The sequence below is a fragment of the Lissotriton vulgaris genome, chromosome 6 (assembly GCF_964263255.1).
Source record: "Lissotriton vulgaris chromosome 6, aLisVul1.2, whole genome shotgun sequence".
NCBI lineage: Eukaryota > Metazoa > Chordata > Amphibia > Caudata > Salamandridae > Lissotriton > Lissotriton vulgaris.
In genome coordinates, this window is record NC_141694.1 from 602,693,209 (window position 1) to 602,715,763 (window position 22,555).

Here is a 22,555-nt window from a genome sequence, read left to right on the forward strand (position 1 = left end):
CACCGCTCGCCTCACGAGCAGCCGCCGGGGCTCCAGGGATCACCTTGGCCAGATTCCACGTTGAGGAGGGCTCTGCAGCACAGGCCGGAGGTCGCCTCTCTGCGGGCCAGACCCAGGCTGCGGGCTGCGCTAAGAGCCGCTCCCGGTTCGTCGCTGAGATGAAAGTTGGGCGCCGATAACAGAGCCCACCGCCTCGGGGAGAGGTAAAGGCGTTCAAGCGTCGGGAGCCGGGCTCCGAAAAGGGTGCTTTGCAACGCTAAGATGGCCAGGCGCCGGAGGGACACAGAAGCACATCCTACTCCGCCGCCATCTTGGCCACGCCACCCTGAATTGTATTTAAAGCTGATATTTGAGTGATAAATGCCTAATGGTGTTAGGGAGTCTATGAACTATTATTAACTTGGTGCTAGGGGCTGTGCGGCTACAGCTGTTATGGACTACCATGTAAAGGCATTCTACATTGCCACAACATATTTACATCACTGCTGGCAGCTATGCTTACAGCACGGAGATGAACTCTTCTAGTAATCTTGCATATGGTTGCCACTAATGTAATCTTGTTTGATGTGGTTACTACTACATCTCTAATAATATAAGTAGCTTGGGAGGATTTTCATTAAACCAAGTAGCTAGCTCTTAATACAGAAAGGTTGGAGGCCTCTGCACTACAGCAGTGTATGTAATGAGTGCATTCCTATGTTTATCTTATTCGAGGACATGGGATTGTTCCTAACTAAAGAATATTCAACATTAGTTACCATTTTTTATAATAATGTATTTTTCTTTTACCATCTGATGGTAATTTTGGTTTGTTTACTTAAAGACTCTGGTATTCAAATACTTTTTAATTAACTATAACACCCTTGAATCATGATCTACACTTTTTATCAAGGCAAGGATGCTGCCTGACTTTTTTTTTTTAATGAAGTTTTTTGGCATCAGCAGAGAGAAAAAAAAACAATCATCATCAAGAAACTACAAAAAAGAACAATAATACAATTCAAATCCATGATAAGAAGAGTTACCAAAACAGTAGATCAGTTGCTATAAACCATAAAGCAGGGAGAATACAGAGAGAAAAGAGACAAAAAAACAGAAGCACATTGTAGCTGAAAACCAGAAGCAATAACAGAAGCTTCTCAATTTCCTATCCAGTTGGTAACTGGAAACCATAAGTTGCGACCAAATGTCTTCTTTCTTATACCCTTCAGATTGTATAATGCGGTTTCAAGATAATACATAGATAAAAGCTTATTTCGCCACAAAATAATATTCAGTGGTTCTTCATCAAGCCAGCCTGATGTTATACAAAAACGAAAAGCAGACATACATATAAACACGAATCCAATAACTGGATCTGAAATAGAGTTAACCGCATTTTCTTCACAGCCAAACAAGACTAAAGATGCTGTTAATTTAACTGGAATGGACAGTTCAATTGTAAGAAAGGGGTCTACATCAGCAATAAATCTTGTCAATTTCGGACAATCAAAAAACATGTGTATTGCGTCAGCTCCATGTTAATTGCAACGACTACAACTTGTCCCACGCCCTACACTCCATTTAGCTATCTTCCCTGGTGTATAATAGAGCCCGAAGACGGACATATAGTGCTGGCTGATGAGTGATCCATTCATTAAAACATTTCTAGAGATTACTAAACTTCTCTCTGTTTACAAATGAGATTCAGTTTATTCTGCCATTTGATCGCTACAACCTCTAGATCATTCTCCCTCTTTTCCAAGATTAATTGATACAGAGATCTAATTATTTGCCGGTGTTTGATTGCTTCTAAAATTTCAATATTCCGCCAAAAAATTAAAGACTGTGACAACTTCTGCTAACAGAAACTGCGTACCTGAAGATATTTAAAAAAATCAGAGCGAGGTATATGATAGGTGTTCATCAAATGATCAAATGAAACAAAGTCCTTCTCTGTGAATAGATCTCCCAATTTCTTAATGCCTAGGTTATTCCACCTATACATTACCCCATCCTGAAATATCACTGGCAAAAAAGAGCAGTTCTGCAGAGGTGTGTATTTCGTTAAGTTTATACTGAGCCGAAATTTTCTTTTAACAGATCGCCAAATAAGAAAGGCTGTATCAAATATCTTGAATTTAGTCTTTTGTAGTAACTTGGCTCTATGATCCGATTTAGACACTGTTTCGCCTCTGTGCCCAGGAGCATTTCGTAGATCGATGGGGGTCAGAAAATCCTCTGTGATCTCCCGGTAATAAGAGTACGCCCATGTATTGCATTATTGCCATCCAGTGGTAAAGTTGGAAATTTGGCATGCCCCACCCCCCTCTATCTCGAGATAGCTCACAACTTTTTAACGCTCTCCTAGCCCGGCGGTACCCCTCTAAAAATCTGGAGCTCATTCTCTCTAAACGAGCAAAATAGCCTGATGGTATTAACAGCGGTATGGCTCGGAATATGTATAGGAATTTAGAAAAGATAAGCATTTTTATCAAATTGCTTCGACCTAGTAAGGAAAGCTTCAGATTAATAACCCTTTCTAAAATTCTATTGGAAGATACTATTACTGGATCTAAATTAATAGGGATAATGTCCTCAATGGTAGCGGTAATTTTGATTCCGAGATATATGGCCTCTTTATCTATCTTCATGTTCTCTGGACATCCTACCACAGAGTGTATAAGCTGAGTTTTATCAATATTCAATTTATAACCAGAGAAACGGCCAAATTCCTCCGCTAATTTTATAATATTAGGTAATGCCGTATTAAGTTTGCCGTAACCACGGCAATATCGTCAGCATAGGCGCAGACTTTTATTTCCCAGCCATTTAACTGTACTGGTTTAATTACAGAATTCTTTTCCAGCTTTCGGATGAAAGGATCAATATATAAAGCGAATAGCAAGGGGGAACAGGGGCAACCCTGTCTCGTCCCCCTTGCTATCCGCACCAACCCTGACAGAGAGCCCGAAATCCGAATTACTGCAGTCGGTTGAGAGTAAAGTGTTCTTATTGCTTTAATAAACTCTCTGGGAGTGCCTGACTTTTTTGTATATGTAAATTGGTTGCTTTCCAGTTTTTTTCGATATCTTCGTTTGGAGAGTAGGAAGTCTTCACTGATCTATAAACGGACTACTTGGCAACTTATATTTGTATATCAACTGATTTGACTGTGCTGATCAATGTTAAGGAATCTACTGATGAGACAGTTTGGCAAGAAGGCAGATTGCACATTCACAGCAGTCCTAGAAAATATTTGGATATTTAATGTGCCTTTTTTTCTTGCATTAACAAAGAGAATACAATGGCCTAGTCAGAGAGCTGCCACAGCACGGAGCGCCCTAATACTTTGCCTGTTCTATTGTAAATATGAAATGGAAGTGATGTGCTTTATTATACGAGCTCACATTCAGCCTTTTGAATCCACTTGATTGCCCCATGTAGCTGCAACTTTTCCATATAAACAGCTAAGACTAACCTTCCTTAAAATGTTCTTGTGCAGCATCAAGACCCATTTTTTGCAGTCATCCTCCCAAAATCTCTATTATACTGTTCTCAAACCAGTATTTGCTTCCCAGATTGAAATATTCAGTCTGTTAAACCTTTTTCCGTTTTCTTTTGCCGCTCCTGAACCTTTACTGTGCTATATTTGCACTTGAGGTTTAATTTTAATTTTTCTGCTTTTTCACATTTTTCAAATAATTACGTTTATATTTTCGCGAGGAAAGGCTGCATTCTTTGTGTTGGGAAAGTTCTAGTAACTCTGGCACATTTGACTATGTTCTCTCTCACCAGTCATTTTGTGACAATTCCAGGTGTGTATTTTGTATGTTTCTGAAACCTGCACCCTCTTGGATATTTTGCTGTGCTTTAAACAAACCAATGGCTGTATCTTTCTCTCCTAGTTTCCACCGGTTTTAACACTTCTAGTACATTATAGAATTATGAGGAGGAGGAGGAGCAGGAGTCTGAGACCAATTTGTGACTAATGGCATCTTCAAAGTTTTTTCAGAAAGCAGACAAACCATGTTTATTCTTTGTTTGAAAAACACTCTTCATTGGGGTTTATTTTTTAAAGACCGTTTTTTTAAAGACCGTTGATACTTCAAACACCAATTTAATCATTCCCATCGTTAGAAAATGCTACTGAATCTTTTGATTTCCTTATTGCTTTTAAAAATTATTTACATTGGGGAGGACTGCTGCTTTAATGGGAAATGATTCGGAATTACTCTTGGTTACAGAGTTTGACTGACCCTAGAGTGGACCTTAATCTCGATTTTGATCGTTTTATATTCTGCTTCTCAGTGCTGACATAAAGTTTGTGTGTGCAGCATGCTGTTACCATTTACTCATCTCGATGCGAGATCCAGTCTTTTCAGAATATATTCCCTTCGATCTGTTTGACATTTCAGACAAAGACATTGTTATCCCTTCCAGGATTTATGGTAACCTACAGATAATCTGTTTCTCTGGTTACAGTGCTTGAAACTCCACAGGATATTTTTCCATTGGTATCTGGGAAACTGTCCTTTTGTCTTACATCTTTGAGTGGATACAATAAACTTAAGTATTTAGAGTAAATCACCCTGCACAATGGTGACATTTCCTACTTCAACATTTGACACGTGTGACACAATGAGGAGCTCAGAGTTTGTAGTTTAATTTGCCAATCTACTTGCATATCAACAGTAGGGCTTCAGTTTAGTAGTTCGATTTTCTTCTCTTTTTGATTGAGTTTCAGATTATTTTCCTGATTAAATTACCACAAACTCCGTGCGCTATATTTCCAAGCAACTGCCATACAATTTCCTGCACCTTAAATACAATTTTTGCCTGTAGGTTATTGATCATCAGACATTAAGTATGTATTATTGTGAGTTCACTGATTTTATGGACCTGTCTTCCTGGGAGTGCCTTGGAAAACACCAGTGAATAAGTAATACAAGTGCTGTTGAAGTAATCCAGACATTACTAAGGCGGAGCCTTTCACTCCATATATCAGCATGAGGTTTTCCTTGAGAATATTCTTATTAGCTTGTCTATAGCCTCCGTATGCACGTTCCATTGTTTGGAGTGGTTCCACTTAACAACAGTTATCTTTGCGCCAATACAGACTTGGCAAACTTGGTTTTCAGCATTTCAATTCTCCCTGATTACTTGGTAAAAAATAAGATACTGTTATTCAGACTAACCTTTTATTTGATTCTTTTGCCTGCTTTAGTTTCTTGCTTTTTTATTTTCATTGAGTCCTAAAATGGTAAATTCATGCTGTCAGTATTTGTTGCACACAGCAGCTACCCCTCACCCCCCCCCTCAGTTTGTTTATTCAAATGCGTTAACATCCCTAGTGATTTCTGCCCCAATCTGGCTCAAAGTATTTTGCACACTAAGGACTGCCCAAGCCAGCTTTTTGTGCCCTTTGCATTTTTGTAGAGGGTTAGCTTTCTTCCAAATCAAGGTTATCACTAGGGTGGATTGTGGCATGTGTGGCGTTCAGTGAGTCTATTGTCAACTCCAGCATCCTCTATTGGCCTTCTCCGGAAAAGACAAAACGACAATTGTATGTTTTTTTAGCAGTTTTCTCAATTTGCTTACTTTTCAGCACTCCAGCATGCAACTGGAAGAATTACAATTGCCTCTTCAAAAATAAACTGTTTTGTTCGAGGCATGTGGGCTGCTGAATTCATGTCTGTGCATAGATTGCCGCCTAGTGTTGGGTCCGGATGATTGCACATTATTGTCCTGGAAGAGCCTTCGAAGTATCACGAGATAGGTGGCTCCTCCCCTGGACTACAGTGCGCATGGGCATCCTCTCCATCCTCAGATTGGTTTTTTTCCGCCATTGGGTTCAGATGTTACTATCTTAGCTCAAGTTAGGAAAACTTTCTATAAAGCCAAAAGGCTTTCGATAGCGTCAGTATCGTTTCGTTCGGGATCGGTGCCTTTGCTTAGAGGACATCGAGGACTCAACAGGTTTTTTCTTTCCACACTCTACCCGATCTCAGATCTGAAACGGAAAGAAGTCCTTTCAAGCGGTGTCCCCTTTGCAATGCAAAATATCCGCACATCGATGTCCACCCGGTGTGCAACAAGTGCCTGTCCCCAGACCATAACGAAGCCAACTGTATGGCCTGTGCCTGGTTCAGGTCAAAGAAAACCCTCAAGATTCGACGCGCGGCTCGACTGGAGTCGAAGAAGTCAGCACCTGTTCCCATGAACATCTTCGGGACCGAAGACGAGGATGTCGTTGATCTGGAGGATCAGGAACACTTCTCCGATCCGGCTTCGGGCCATGACTCCGAGTATGATGCCGAAGACGAGGAGGTACACGACGAAGATGAGAACGTCGTCGATAAGGTAGGAGACGACGTGGAGGCCCTTGGGGCCGTAGAAGATAGATCGGGCGAAGAGCTAGGCCAACCCGGCCGCACTGAGGCCGAAGATGACGCACTCAATAAGGCTCAGGCCGAGGGATCGACACTAGGCCTTACCCAAGATCCACAATCTTGTTCTACAGCCCCGCATAAAGGCCCGGCTTCGAACATTACTAAAGAGCCTGCGGTTTCGAAACCGCCATCGGTCGATACAAAGAAATCGAAACCGACAGCATCTTTGCAGAAACCGAAAGTGCTTGTGCCTCTCGTCTGCTCCAAGGCCTTAAACCCCTCGGAGCCGAAGAAAAGTAATATAGCCGTCGATGCCGCAAAACTCAAAAAGGTAGTCGAGCCAATGGTTGGGGCGCCGAAGACCAAGGTCAAGGCCGTCGAGCCATCGAAGCAGACGCCAAAGGGTGTCGATTCGCACAAAAGGCCCGAACCGAAAGACGGGATCGATCCTCGGTCGAGGCCTACGGACAAGTCGAAGACTGGCTCCAAGGACCCTGTCGAGTCGACGAGACCCAGTCCGTTCATAGCCAAAGAAGTGTCAGAGTCGCTCCAACGCATCAAGGAGAAGGGTACATCGGTCAGACCGAAGAAGGCCCCGACACCGAAGCTTGTCTGACAAGTTCAGACCGCGTCGACACCTATCAAGTTTGGGTTACCACCCTCGGTGTGTCCGAAGATGTTCGAGCCGAAAAAATCTATTGGCGCCGCTACACATGTGTCGACGGAAATGGAGGCTACGTAAGAGCCTGAAGACCAAGAGCCGAGACAATTCATCGACTCGGAAACTGGGAGACTGTCCATATACAAACGAAAGTTAATGCCAGAGACTCCCATGGATTCATATAAGATTCCCTTGAAGAAAAAGAGACTTTCTACAACTTCTCCAGCTCTTGTGGAACCCCTCCATCACTATGGACAGGAACCTCAAAATTTTTCCCCAACATACTCAGATGTTGAGACGGGATAATGACAATGAGGATGACCTCTATCATGTGGACACTGATCCTGATGATCAAGACCAACAATGGACGGACCCTGCTGACTCAAGGGATCCACATACTGGCCCGGACACTCGTGTACTGTGTGAAAACGTCTCCTACTGAGGACACAACTGCTTTTAACGCCTTTATTGAGAGGGCAGCAGTAATAATGATGTTGAGCTACATGCTGACCCTGTGGACGAAGACTTTCTGGTCGACACTTTTTCAACTTCGGAAAGGGCAGTCAAAACCCTACCCATGCTCAAAGGGGTCCTCAAGCATGCTGCTGACATTTTTAAAGATACCACTAGGGCCAGGGTGTTAAACCCAAGGATTGAAGAAATATCGGCCGGCCCCTGTGGACCCTCCTTATATAAAGGGACAGTTGCCATTGGATTAATTGGTTGTTTCTAATGCACGTAAGAGAGCGAACTCCCAGACTACAGGTGATGCTCCTCCTCCTGACAAAGAGTCGAAGGTTATGGAAACCTCAGAGAAAAGAGTAGCTGCGCAGGCGGCTAACATCTGGCGCATTGCTAACACTCAGGCACTCTTGGCCAGATATGACAGGGCACATTATGATACCCTTGAGACACTATTACAACACCTACCTGATCAGTACAAGGAGGGGGCAGAGCTACTCATCAAGGAGGGGAAACTCCTAACCAATGCTTCTATCAAGTGTGCTCTAGACGCAGCTGACACTGCAGCCAGGGCCATCACCACTCGTGTTATGCTAAGACGACAAGCCTGGTTGAGGATTTCAGGATTCAAACCTGAAATTCAAACTTCTATCCTCAATCAGCCAGTTAACCCAGACTTCTTATTCGGACCTGAGGTTGACACCACCCTTGAGAAACTTAAAAAGGACACAGAGACTGCAAAGTCTATGGGGGCTCTGCAGTCACAGCAGTTTCGGGGTGGCTCCTTTCTTCGCTCCAGTACTAGAGGCCCCTTGAGAGGCCAGTCAACGCAACAAACACAATACAATAGGGGAGGTACACAATCCACCTACAATAAGAACAACCGAGGTGGATATCGGGGAAACAACATCAAGGGCAGAGGCAGAGGAAACAACAGTTCCAGATCCTCTGCCAATACCAAACAGTGACGCTCTGTCACGGCCCCCCGACCACATAACACCTGTCGGGGGGAGACTACAACAGTTCCTGCCGGTCTGGAAATCCATCACCACAGACAGGTGGGTGAGAGACATTGTACAGTACGGGTATTGTCTGGAATTAACGTCCACTCCACCCAACATCCCACCAAGACACCGTCCTATGTCCGCAGAGCACTTACACTTATTGCAGCAGGAGGTCGTCCGCATACTGCTAAAAGGGGCCATAGAGCTCGTGCCTGTAGAAGACCAAGGGTTAGGGGTGTACTCTCTCTACTTTCTAATACCCAAAAAGGACGGGTCGCTCAGACCTATACTAGACCTCAGGCCTCTAAACAGTTACATTCTGTCAGAGCATTTTCATATGCTCACCTTGCAACAGGTTCTGCCGTTACTCAGTCAGGGAGACTTCCTCGAACGCTGGATCTAAAAGATGCGTATTTCCATATACCCGTACACCCGTCACACAGACAGTATCTCAGGTTCACTATTCAACATCAACATTATCAGTTCAAAGTCCTCCCTTTCGGAGTAACGACAGCACCCAGGGTGTTCACAAAGTGCCTGGCAACAGTAGCAGCACACCTCAGGAGATAGCACATAAATGTCTACCCTTATCTGGACGACTGGCTTATTCAAGCAAAGTCGGCCCAGCAGTGTGCCAGCCACATGTCCCACACCATTCATCTTCTTCACAGTCTATGATTCTCACTGAATTACCCGAAGTCACACCTTCAGCCCGCCCACTTGCGACAGTACCTGGGTGCGACAATAGACACTCTGGCAGCCAAAGCACAGCCAAATTCAGTGAGAATAAACAGCATGCAATTGCTGATACAGAAATTCAGACCTCAACGCTCGCTTCCAGCGAAAGTGTTCATGCAGTTGATAGGCATGATGGCCTCCTGCATTTTCATAGTCCCGCACGCGAGACTACATATGCGTCCGCTTCAGGAGTGCTTGGCACGTCAGTGGAATCAGGCTCAAGGACAGTTAAAGGACCTAGTGTTGGTGAGCGGTCGGGCATTCAACTCTCTGCATTGGTGGAACCCACGAAACCTTTGCAAGGGCCGACCGTTCCAAGAGCCTGTTCCACAAATTGTACTGACGGCGGATGCGTCTCTCCAGGGATGGGGAGCTCATGTACTCCACTACACAGTGCAGGGACTATGGACAGCACAGCAAAAGAAGATGCACATCAACCTTCTGGAACTGATGGCAATCTTCATGGCGATGAAAGCTTTCAAGGTACACTTGTGCAACAAGGTCGTGTTGATCCGGACGGACAACATGTCTGCCATGTACTACATACAGAAGCAGGGAGGAACACACTCTCCACAGTTGTCTCATCTGGCTCAGAGCATGTGGAAGTGGGCCATTCAGAGAAACATCTTCCTCATGGCAGAACACCTCCCAGGCAAGGACAATCAGATGGCGGACCTGCTCAGCAGACACAGCCACCAGATGCACGAGTGGGAGATGCATCCATCAGTACTCCAACCGTACTTCCAGCAATGTGGTCATCCACAGATAGACCTGTTCGCCACAAGGGAAAACACAAAATGCCAAAGCTTCACAAGCAGGTTCCCACACCCACAGTCGCAGGGCAATGCGATATGGATGAACTGGTCAGGCAAATTTGCGTACGCTTTTCCCCCAGCACCTTTGATACCGCTGGTGGCACGCAAACTACGGCAACACTTGATGACCCTCATCCTGGTTGCTCCAATGTGGGCACGCCAACCATGGTACACCACGTTTCTAGAACTATCCGTGGTACCGCATCAACGGCTACGCCTCACACCCAGGCTTTTGACGCAGAGCCATGGAGACATTCAGCATCCAGATCCGCAACAGCTCAACCTGGCAATCTGGCTCCTGACGTCCTAGAATTTGGCTACCTCAACTTGCCGTCAGAATGTATGAATATCATCAAGGAGGCAAGACTGCCCACAACCAGAGCATGCTATGCGGCTAAATGGAAAAGGTTTGTCATATATTGTACCAACAATGACATTAACCCACTGGATGCATCTATTCAAAACATCATCTGTTATTTGTTGCATTTATACAGATGTAATCTAGCGTACAGTTCCATTCGCATATATTTATCCGCCATAGCAGCCTATCTTCAGAACAGGCAGCACCTCTCATTATTCAGAGTGCCTGCCATTAAAGCTTTTCTGGAGGGACTTAAAAGAGTGATCCCTCCCAGACACCCACCGTCACCAGTCTGGAACCTGAATGTGGTCCTCACCAGATTAATGGGACCACCTTTTGAACCTCTACACTCTTGTGAGATTCAATTTCTGACTTGGAAAGTTGCTTTCCTAGTGGCCATTACCTCACTGAGGAGAGTTAGTGAACTCCAGGCACTAACCATTCAAGAGCCATTCATCCAGGTCCACGCAAATAGGGTGGTATTACGCACCAACCCTACATTTATGCCTAAAGTAATTTTGCAGTTCCACATGAACCAGACCATAGAACTGCCAGTTTTCTTTCCTAGTTGGGAAAATGTCACATAGAGATCCCTACACACGTTAGATGTCAAAAGGGCTCTAATGTACTATATAGACAGAACAAATGATTTCAGAAAAACAAAACAGCTTTTTGTTGCCTTTTCTCCACAGCACAAAGGCAACCCCATTTCCAAAGCAGGGATAGCCCGGTGGATCGTTAAATGTATGCAGATTTGCTATGCTAAGGCTAAACGCACACTAACCATTCCACCACGAGCACACTCCACACGTACGTTAGGAGCGTCCATGGCTTTCCTGGGGAATATTCCTTTAGAAGAGATATGTAAGGCAGCCACTTGGTCCACCACACATACATTTATGAAACACTACTGCGTAGATGTGCATTCTAAACAGCAGGCAGCTGTAGGACAGGCTGTTCTCAAAACTCTTTTTCAGACTGCTGCAGCTGGCACGGGCAGCCGCTGCTAACAGGAGGGACTGCTATGTAATCTCGGCACAGATATGAATTCAGCAGCCCACATGCCTCGAACCGAATATGCTACTTACCAGTATGCATCTGTTCTTGGCATGTAGGGCTGCTGACCTTTATATAGCCCACCCTCCTCCCCGGCGCCTGTAGCAGCTGTAGCATTCAGAATTATTATCTAGCATGGACATCACTCACTGTATTACACTCCATCTCTGCCACAATGGCGAAAAACAATCTGAGGATGGAGAGGATGCCCATGCGCACTGTAGTCCAGGGGAGGAGCCACCTATCTCGTGATACTTCGAAGACTCTTCCAGGACAACAATGTGCAATCATCCGGACCCAAGACTAGGCGGCGATCTATGCACAGATATGAATGTCAGCAGCCCTACATGCCAAGAACAGATGCATACTGGTAAGTAGCATATTCGATTTATTTAATTGGCTTACTTAATTGGCTAAGATTGCATATCTGCCCCACACCGCCCCAGTTTGGCTCTCCTGTGGGGGTGCTTTTGGGGCTTGTCCCATCACGAACCTGGACTCTCCACTATCTCAGTTTGTTAGGGGTGACATCGGGGTGCTGAATGGTGACCCAAACAGTCCTATAACTTACTTTAGACCACCTAGAAAAGCAGGTGGATCAAAGTTATGAGCTATTAGCCAATGGCTCCTGATCTTGGTTGGTACCACTAGGCTGATAAATCACTCTCTCTCTCTCTCTCCAGTAAACTGAGAACCCTACGACTTCACCATACTCCTCTCTTCAGTAGATTATGGGAAGGGTGGTGATGACTTTGGGTCTTTTGAGTTTCCCCTCACTTTTCTCCAAAACACAGAGCAGAAACTGTCCCATATACATTCATACCTGTGGCCTGCCTTCACTAGATCGATACAAGCGTTTGCTTGCTGCATTGAATTTTAGATGTGTTGCGTCCACGGATGGACTTCTGGATATCCCTGACCACTTTTCTCACCCAAAGATTGATACTGATATACATGTGTTGTCTTATCAGAAAAGTGTGAGTTTGCCATCCCTTCTGGTGTCAGATTCTTTTTTTTGCTCACGTTAAGTGCCAAGCTGTATGCCTAATACTTGGCGTCAGTGCTATTAGACTATAGCTCTCTTCAGCTTTTACTGGCTAGTTTCTTGCCCCCATGGCACCACAGGCTTCAGTGTCTACCCTTCTCATCTAAACATCTGCAGTGATCAGCCTTCCAGCCTGTCGACTGTCTTTGCTCCCAATCATGCCTGTCTTTGGTTCCCGGCCCCCTCAACCACTTACTAAGTCTATTATGATGATGGCTGCTTCTCTAAAAAATAAAATTTTTGTTCTCCCACAGTGAAGCCAAGTGCATTAACTATAGGAAAATGATATACAAGTCGGATGGCCTATACATTATCCTGGCTAACAGTGTGATCATAGCATGGTATGGTCCTCACACTTGGCATTACTTGGATCACTACATCTATTTTCTACCCAAAGCTGTTTAGGAGGAGTATAGGTTCAGGCTTAATCCTTGTCAATGGGCCAGATGACAAATGTTGCTGGTTTTAAAGGAGCTTATAGATACCATTGAGTGTTCTGAATACCAAGCATGTTGAAGTGTTTAAACGTAAAGAAGGAAGCTTAGTACAAGGCATTTGCTTGTTGTTTCAGAACATCTTCAACCTTGCAATGCTTAAGTTACTGCTACAATAAAAAAAAGCATTGGTAAATGCCAATAGGTCTGACTTCAAAGAAATGTTGAATGGTAATGTGAGGCAATGTAAGTAATTAACATGGGAATAGCTATGTATTTGAGTGAAAGCAAAGAACTTTACAATATTGGTGTAGGTTAAAAGGTTAAGTGACAGTTGCACTCTCAAGCCAGACCTAAATATTCATGTAGGTTAATGAATGCCCACCTCCCATCTGTGCTGCTACCAGAGAAAAACACCATAAATTATTTAGCTAACAAAGACACTTTAATAGTATTACAATGTCATGTGTGTGCCCTTGAAAGTGCAAACACAGGCAGCTGGATAAATGAACAAAATGATCACAGCTGGTGCTGGGCAAGCACTTTTTTTGTGGAAGCACACAACTTCTGCCCAATTAAAACATGTACTCCTGCCTCCGGAAATGTGGTTGGAGCCAGAGCCCCTCAGTAGTCAAGCTAGACAGTTAAGAGTGCAGACAAAGCCTAAACTCCGAAGTACCAACTAAGATGTAGTTGCTAGATGATAGTGCTTCTTTCAGCCGGCAAAGGCAATTGTTTTCAAGCGAAGGGTCACTTTGCGCCCCAAGGCTTTGGCCATTACCTTCTCTTCTTCTCCCTTGGTCTGTTTTCTAGAAAAGATGCTACAAATGGAAAAGCAGGCCCCATATGCCTGAACAGAGGTCAAAGGATCTAGGTCACTTTTACAAGGCTCATATGACTCCCACCCATTAAATGCCAGGTTTTTCAGGGGATGGAAATGAGCGTGATCAGAATATCTATTTACTCCATTATCGTACCCAGATCACTGGTGATTCTGTGTTTTTGGTTTTGGTTAGAAACGTCTAGGATGAACTCCCCTCACCCTTTCCCGTTCACTTAATGTGGGCATCAGGTAAGAACCTATGTAGTTTAGGTCACTGAATCATCCACATTTAACAGAGGGCTGACCTACTACCTCCGCAATTACAGACTGACAACAATGTACCTATCTTCAGCAAATGAGTACCCCCATTCAACACATCTGCTGAAATTTTTGCTCAAGTAAAGGAGCAGACTGCCTAATTGAAAGATATGAAGGTACTAAGTAGCACACTTCCATTCCTACATTTTTATTCAAAGAAATATTAAATCAGGAGCTCAGAAATCGTTGCAGATGTCTTGGATGAGATGTGTCTGTGCTCATTTGTTTCTAGTAGGCAACTGTAGATGGCTGAACTAAACTGAGTTGTACCTGTTTTGATAATTCATTTACAGTTGTGTCACAAGATATTTGAGTACAATTATGGAAGAGAGACTGTTTAGTGGTGAATAACCATAAAGGTGACGTTATCCCTTTACTTCTACTTGAAATCGCAGATTTTATTTTGACAAGGGATTGCGTATATTGATGTTCTAAATCATTTTGTAAAGATGTCAGTATGACGCTTGAAATGATTTTACTAGGTGTCTTGCAATATAATGTTAAATCTCCAGCTATTAGAAAATTGAATAGTGCCTCCTTAAAATTTGGACTTCGCAACACTTTGTCCTTATTCTCAAGTAGGTTAGGTAGCATAAGGACATGGATTAGGCCCTCCTCTTCATCCTAGTTCTTCCTATTATTACATGAAACCATTTGAGTATAGAAAAGATTCCAAGCATGAGAATAAATATTTACTCATTTGGACTATTGATTCTCCAACAAGGGTGTCTTATGCATATTCATATTCTTCCTTCTCACCCCACCCAGTGATGTATGTTTTAGTGTGATCTGCAAAGCAAAAAATATAAAACTAAACTGGCATTGTGCTGTGCCATTACATTATTATTGACCTGATTAATGCAGAGGCTGGGGTAGCGTTCTTCCGCTGTCAATCATTACGAAATCCTTCTTTTAGATATTGGGCATGATTCAGGTGGAATGTGCAAACGAGGTAATAGAATTGATGTTACATGTAAGGATTTTATATGGTGCTCTATATAAGCCTGTGATTTCCTCAGCCAATCTAGTACTAACCATGCGCATAGCCTGATTAATATACAGGTTAGTTAAGGCTTGAATGACAACAAACCTCTTTAAAGAGCTTTATTGATCATCACATCTGATGGAGATTAGCACTAGAGCCATCTACCCTGTGCCACAACAACTGTTCAAACCCGTAGACGCATCTACATTTTGCTTTCATTTCCACATTCCGTTAAACCCTGAGCAAATATTCAACTACTGTAAATCACAGTAGCCATGTAATTCTCTATCCTGCCTTACCCGCTTTGTTTATAAAACACCTCCAACTCTCAGAGGGAGGCAGAAATTAACCTTTCGTTAAATCTAAACTGCAAAAGAGCAGTCAAGGTCCCCCACGTGTTAACTATCCTGAGCTCCAGTCCATCTAGACTGTTAGCACCCATAAAAGCTTTTCAATTTTTACATTTGCTCAAGCTTCAAGTTTTTTCTTCGCATATTTATTTCTTTTGCAGATATGTGCTTCTAAAGCCAGCTTAACAATGGATGATGATACCCTAGTATTGAGGTATTTAACCCCTTAGCTGCTGGGCTTTTTTCCCCTCAGTTCGGAGCCCTTTTTTGGATATTTGGGGCTATTTGAGTTTAGGGCTCCATAACTTTTTTCCACATAAGGGATCCATGCCAAAATTATGTACCCACCCCCCAAGGGTTTGCGGTGCTAAGATCCCCATCTTTTAATAACAGGCAGACTTGAATCCGAAAACCTACATTTTTAACAGTTTTGGCATTGTACTGGAAGATAGTCCATTTTTCCTATTTTTTGTGCTTTCATCTCCCTAGCAGTTTTGGGTGGAAACAAACAGTGTAAAACCCATGGTGGATCCTTAAAAGCTGTACATTTCTAAAAAAAAAAAAAAAACAAGACAAAAATATGAATTCAGCAAGGGGTAATTTGTGTAGATCCTTCATGGTTTCCCTATAGAGAGTACCAGTTGAAGTAAAAAAAAATTGTGTTGAAAGAAAACTGCCATTTGTGTCTGTTTTCATCTGTTAAATGATTTTTATTATGGCAGATATTTGAAAGCAATATACCATTATCTCCACTGGACCGTTTTGGCTGCGGGGATATACAGGGCTTGTAGGTTCTCGAGCCAACAACTGAGCTGCACCTTACAATTATTTTATATTGTGTACCGATTATACAGCAATTCATATGGAAAATTATAAAGAATGGAAAAAGGGTATGAAGGAAAACTGTATTTCTGAAATGTACACCAGATACTGAATTTAGGAGCAGAGGTTGTTTGAAATGCACAAGCGTAGAGATTTTCAATTGGTAATAAATGTTCTACTAGTCTGTATTCCCACGTCTCGATAAAAATGGTACCCCACTTGTGTGGTTGGACCTTGCGCCTGTGACACAAAACACCCCAAAACGTGACCTAGGAGACATCACATTTCACCCAGCAGAGCAGAATGCATTTTTTGTGGTTTTTTTTTTTACAAGGTAGCTAGCTGTGGATTTTGGGCCCCAGTTCCGCCAGCACCTAGGGAAACCTACCATACCAGCACATTTTTAAAAACTAGACACCCAGGGGAGTCCAGGTCAGAGTGACTTGCGTGGCTCCTGCCAGGTTTTTTTTAACCCAGAATCCCCTGCAGATCTCAAACTTTACCTAAAAAAAGCTATTTTTTTTTGCATTTCTGTTAGGAAAAGTCCTGGAATCTGGTGACCTACACAAATTTCCTACCACCCAGCGTTCCCCCAGGTTTCCCTATAAAAATGGTACCTCACTTGTGTGGGTGGGCTCAAGTGCCCACGACAGAGAAGGGTCCAAAATGTATTGTGCAGACATCAGAATTATCTATCATAAAACGACCTGGTTTTGCATGGGGAGGAGGGGACGCCTGAATTGTTGGTCCTGGTCTCAACGACTATCAAGGAAAACCAGCAAACCCAGATATTTCTGAAAACTAGACACCCAGGGGAGTCCAAGGAGGTGTGGCTGACGTAGCTCCCTCAATGTTTTCTTACCCAGAATTCCCTGCAGACTTCAGATTTAGCTAAAACGTAACATGTTCCTCACATTTTATGTGTGGGAAAGTTATGGGATCACTTGTTCCTGCGACAGGAATGTATCGTACGAGGGTCAACGGAAGTTCTTGCATGAGGTCCAGTAAAACACAAGCCACCAACCCCACCCCCTCAAACAATGGTCCCTAGTGGCCTAGTGGTATTCATGCTCATGGATAGTTCCACAAGCGTGATCCGCAAGCAGGAATAGATTTGTGAGAGGCATTGTTGAAAAGGAGAGACTCTCCCATTACCAACGGTGCCTCCAACAAACATGGGGAGGCATCCAAACCTGCGAAAATCCCTTTCAAACCAGCAGCAGTGTGCTTACCTGCCGGCTTCTCCACTCCAGTGGGAGTTTGTGACAAATGGGCGGGGGCAGACACAAAAGGAATTCCGTTTATCCCCTGCCCTTTAGGGGAGGGAAAATGAATCCTGCTTGCACCAAAGGATCCTTTTAATCCCTCGCCAGTGTAGGCCAATGGCAGACACCAGCACCATGGAAGGGGTTAAACACAAGAGATATCTTGACATTTTTATGTTGCCTGAAAGCTGGACGCAGAAGGAACTCTGCAAAAAGTGTTTTTAAATTGTAAGTTACTGCTAAACACAACGCTCCCCCTGTGGTTAGCACCTCCCTCACCAGGCCAGCAGCAGTTGCACCGCCCTAATTAAAAAACAAACACATAAAAAAGGATGGTTTCTCTGCTGACCAACCGTGGCCACACACATTAGAAAAAGTGATTGAGATATATATATATATATATATATATATATATATATATATATATATATATATATATATATATGTGTGTGTGTATTGAGAGAGAGGGTGTCTCCCACACTGGGAAGGTAGTGCGAGTTGACAGGCCCCTGCACTAAAGGGCTTAAGAGCTTACCAATGTCTGTTGCAAATTATGATAAAATGTGTCCAGACAATCCATTTGCCCTAGATGTTCAGCAATATGGAGTGCATGCTGTGTTTGTGCTAAAGCGCCAAATTAGTCATAACCTATGGTGTCCGAAAACAGTATTCTCGAATCGGTGTCAAGTAACTTGAAATTAACACTACTAATGTTGATTTTGCTTTCTAAAAACAAATTGTATTTGAACTTCTTTTCTTTAGATGTTGTTCACAAAAATGGTGCTAACAGAAATTCTTTTAGATGTCACAAATGAAGAAATTTATACAGTAGCTAAGGAGGCGCATCGTAAAGCAACAAAAGGTATGCTTTTCTTTGAATATGTATATTCTCTTTAACCATGCATGCCAGTACTACTTAACACACACAAGAACATACAATATCTGCAACAGGGTATACCATAGATTTTGCTTCATAATTTCTTGTGTCATTTAACTATACTTTAGTTGTTAGAGTGCACTGTTGGGGAGAAGGCTAAGTGACTGGCTTCGTTGTTTGCTCCTTTTTCACTTGGTTATGCTAATTGATGGGATGGCTTTTGAGAATATTTGTGCATACTATTTTAATTTTGTAAATTGAAAAGTCGAGCGAGAGGAACTATATCTCGTTCCCTGTTAGACGGTTCTATTAGTCTGGAGTCCTACTTCAAAAGTGAACTCCTGCTTTATTTCAAACCAGAAGCTGTTATGCCTTTCAAATTGGTTGGCTGAGAATACTGCATTGACATTGAAGTTTCTACTGTAGAAAGTTTTGCTTTCATAAACTGAATATAATGTTTAACTATTAAGCTTTGTATTAAACTTTGTTCAATGACTGTTTTCACTGGATATGATCTTTTCTAATATTTCTTTTCTCCCCCAAGATAGCAGAAATAGTAATAGATAAAAAAAATGCCATAGTCTCTCATGCCTGTGAAATCGTGGCTATTTTTGTTAACATGTTGTTCCTGTTGTTGATGTGATACAAAGCTCCTGCAAGGCAGCTGGCCCAGTCCAGTGCATTGGCTTCCCTAACTGGACTCGGTAAGTAGGTTATGCATTTGTCGGAGGGGTAGAGGGCTAAATGAGTTGGTTTATTCAATTATTTAACGTGATAGATGCTCTTTTTGCAGGTATAGTAGTAAATCTGCTCTGAATAACTCTGTAGTTAAAGTCTGCAAATTGTACTTTAGTAAGATGCACTCAGTGTTATGGTTTTTTCAGGTTAAATGCTTAATAAGAACGCTAATGCCTTCAACTCTGGTGTCTAAATATGCATATTTATCCTCGCACTAGACATGCATAGAAATACCGGTCTAATGTTTGCTATGAAGAGCCAAACAGGTCTTGTATTATTTTAATGTGGGCTAAGTCTATGCACAATCAATAAGACTCACAGTAAATGTTCATGTTGAGCTCCAACATGATTTATATTACTTATGATATTTGCACTGTGAATTTCATGTGCCAAAAATATTTTCCTCCAGTGAGAGGTATGTTTGTGAACAACATCTAGCATTTATTGTTCGACTGTAGTAAAGATAAATAGAAGATCAACATTTTTGTAGATATGAAGTCAAGGAAGAGACTCTGGTTGGATTAGATATCTGTGCTTTCCCATATATTTTGTTATTTTGTGGTATTTACTTACATATCAGCTGGATTATTCATTGATGTCCCAAATATTTTCAAATCCACTTTATACAAAATAAAGCACATCTACCTAGCTAGTTAGAAGAAGCTGGAAGGTCAGTTGCCCAATGATCCAAAGTTAAGGTAAATTTGTCAGTTTTCTTCATAGAAAGAAGAAATTATGTATTTCACACATACCAATATTGTAATAAGATTGTTCCCTGGCTCAACTCATTTTAATATTCCTCAGTCAGCAGCTAATGCTGACGATTTGCGTGCATCTGTAGGAACTATGTTTAAAGCTGTTGGCTCCGACTTCATAGACTATATTCAGGACTCCTATTCCATGGCTTTATTCTCAGTGTGAACATTTTCTGTAACATTCAGCTTAATTCTTTCAGTCTTAATTGGTGCCCGTTTGTCCTCTGCATATGTGGCAGAGTAAGATTGGCTAATCCGAATACTGCCAGTTTCGGTAGGATCAGTAATAAACCTGTATAGAATTCATTAGTCATTTCAGTTGCTCCAAAGTAAGCATACATTGTATGTTTAAAGGCTTTTCGTGCCTGCCAATATTGTGTATTGAGCATATGTTATTAGGTCCAGGTGGAATAGCCTGCCGATTCACACATGAGTTAAGGTGTGACATATCTACTTGGCGAAACATGCAGATTCAATCCTAACAGAAGTGTAACATCCGCTCGTGATATAACTAAATCGTTGTATATTTCACCAGATTTCAAATGTATGCTTTTGAAAATGGAGGAGGTGTTGTAAATGTAAACCAAGTATATTCCTTAGTGTTCTAACATTTATAAAATATGAAAAAGTGTTGCCTCTGGGTAAATTAAGATTTATGCACACAGGAGGACTGGGTGATTATGACTCAGCTGAGAGTGAAGAGGAGAGGAGTGAGAGAGGCTCTGAATCCTCCGATACTGATGATGAACAGCTGCGATACAGAATCAGGCAAAAGCAGGAAGCATTTAGGAGAAAAGAAAGAGATCAATATATGCTGGAAAAACAGATGGAAGGTAAATCTACATACTTCAGTTATACATTTATTTCTAGAATATGTTTTAAGCTTCATCTATCATTTTAATAATGAAACCTCAGTAGATTTACTAGTCACGTTCATCTGTGTGTGTGCTGGTGTACCTACTCTACTGCGATTTCAGATTGTTCAAGGGTAAATAAAAATTTGGGAATACTATTTATAATTCCATATTTTATTACCACCCCAGTTTTCAGTCAACCTATATTGCTTTTATTCAGTATCTTTATTTAAATAGTTCTAAATCTTTCTCAGTGTTTTTCTAAATGTCAGCAATGTTCCAGATGCTTTGTAAATCTCCCTATATATAAGTCTATAGCCTCTGTGAATCGTGGGGCTAGAAGGTTCTTAGCATTTATAGTATGGGTATGGTATTTGTTGGTTCCTCGCTGCTGCAATATGCTATCTGATGATAGCCATTGCTCTATCTTGTGGATTCAAGCCTCAATCATAATTGTAGGTAATTTGTTGGTAGGTTCAATAATGTGACCTGTAGGGCAAGGTGGGTAATATGGCTTAGACTTCAATTTGAGAATAGAAAATGTCCTCTCTCTCGTAGCGGAAAGTTTCATTTCTATTAAGGACTCAGAGGCAAGGATTATTAATAACACTTGTCGCTGCTCCCAGCCGAGTTAAGTAACATAACATAACAAGACATTTGTAAAGCGCGCTACATACCCGTGAGGGTCTCAAGGCGCTGGGGGGGATGCTACTGATCGAAGAGCCAGGTCTTGAGAAGTCTTCTAAAGGTCGGCAGGTCCTGGGTCTGTTGTAGGTTGGTGGGGAGGGTGTTCCAGGTCATGACGGCGAGGTGGGAGAAGGATCAGCCGCCACCGGTTGTTTTCCGGATGCGAGGAACTGTGGCGAGGGCGAGGTTGGCTGAGCGGAGGCTGCTGGTGGGGTGTAGAAGCTGAGTCGGTCGTTGAGGTATACCGGTCCGGCGTTGTGGAGGGCCTTGTGTGCGTGGATGAGGAGCTTGAAGGTGATCCTCTTGTCGATGGGGAGCCAGTGCAGGTCTCTCAGGAGGGGTGTGATGTGGCTGCGTCGTGGGACGTCGAGGATCAGTCGTGCTGCGGCGTTCTGGATGCGTTGTAGCCGTCTCCGCAGCTTTGTTGTTATTCCTGCGTAGAGGGCGTTCCCGTAGTCCAGTCTGCTGGTGACGAGTGCATGGGTGATGGTCTTTCTTGTGTCGGAGGGGATCCATTTGAAGATTCTGTGGAGCATTCTGAGTGTGTTGAAGCAGGACGCGGAGACGGCGTTGACTTGCTTGGTCATGGAGAGGGCGGAGTCGAGGATGATCCCCAGGTTGCGTACGTGTTCTGGGGGAGTTCCTAGCGAGGTGGGCCACCAGGAGTCGTCCTAGGCTGAAGGGGTGGAGCCGAGGATGAGAACCTCCGTATTGTCTGAGTTCAGCTTCAGTTTGCTCTCCTTCATCCATTCGGCAACGGCCTTCATTCCTTTGTGGAGATTGTCTTTGGCGGTCTGGGGGTCTTCGGTGAGGGATATGATCAGCTGGGTGCCGTGGTGTAAGAGATGATGTTGAGGTTATGTCGTAGTGCGACGTGGGCGAGCGGTGCCATGTAGATATTGAACAGCGTCTGGCTGAGGGAGGATACTTGTGGGACGCCGCAGATGATCTCGGTGGTCTTGGAGCGGAAGGGTGGGAGGCGGACGCTCTGGGTTCTGCCGGAGGGGAAGGATGTTGTCCATGCCAGGGCCTTCTCTTGGATTCTGGCGTCGTGGAGGCGTGCTGTTAGGATGCGGTGGTAGACCGTGTCGAAGTCTGCTGATAGGTCCAGAAGGATGAGGGTGGCTGTTTCTC

The 22,555-nt window shown here is 43.1% G+C and overlaps 1 protein-coding gene across 2 annotated transcripts in view; it reads left to right on the plus strand.

The window, feature by feature from the left end:
• Positions 1-22,555, plus strand: part of PNISR (PNN interacting serine and arginine rich protein) — a 272,254-nt gene that overhangs the window by 163,717 nt on the left and 85,982 nt on the right. For both annotated transcript variants that reach the window (XM_086926623.1, XM_086926624.1), the window contains exons 8-10: positions 18,273-18,372; positions 19,038-19,091; positions 20,546-20,713. In XM_086926623.1, coding sequence (XP_086782749.1) covers positions 18,273-18,372; positions 19,038-19,091; positions 20,546-20,713 — 322 coding nt within the window. The remainder of the gene's footprint in view (positions 1-18,272; positions 18,373-19,037; positions 19,092-20,545; positions 20,714-22,555) is intronic.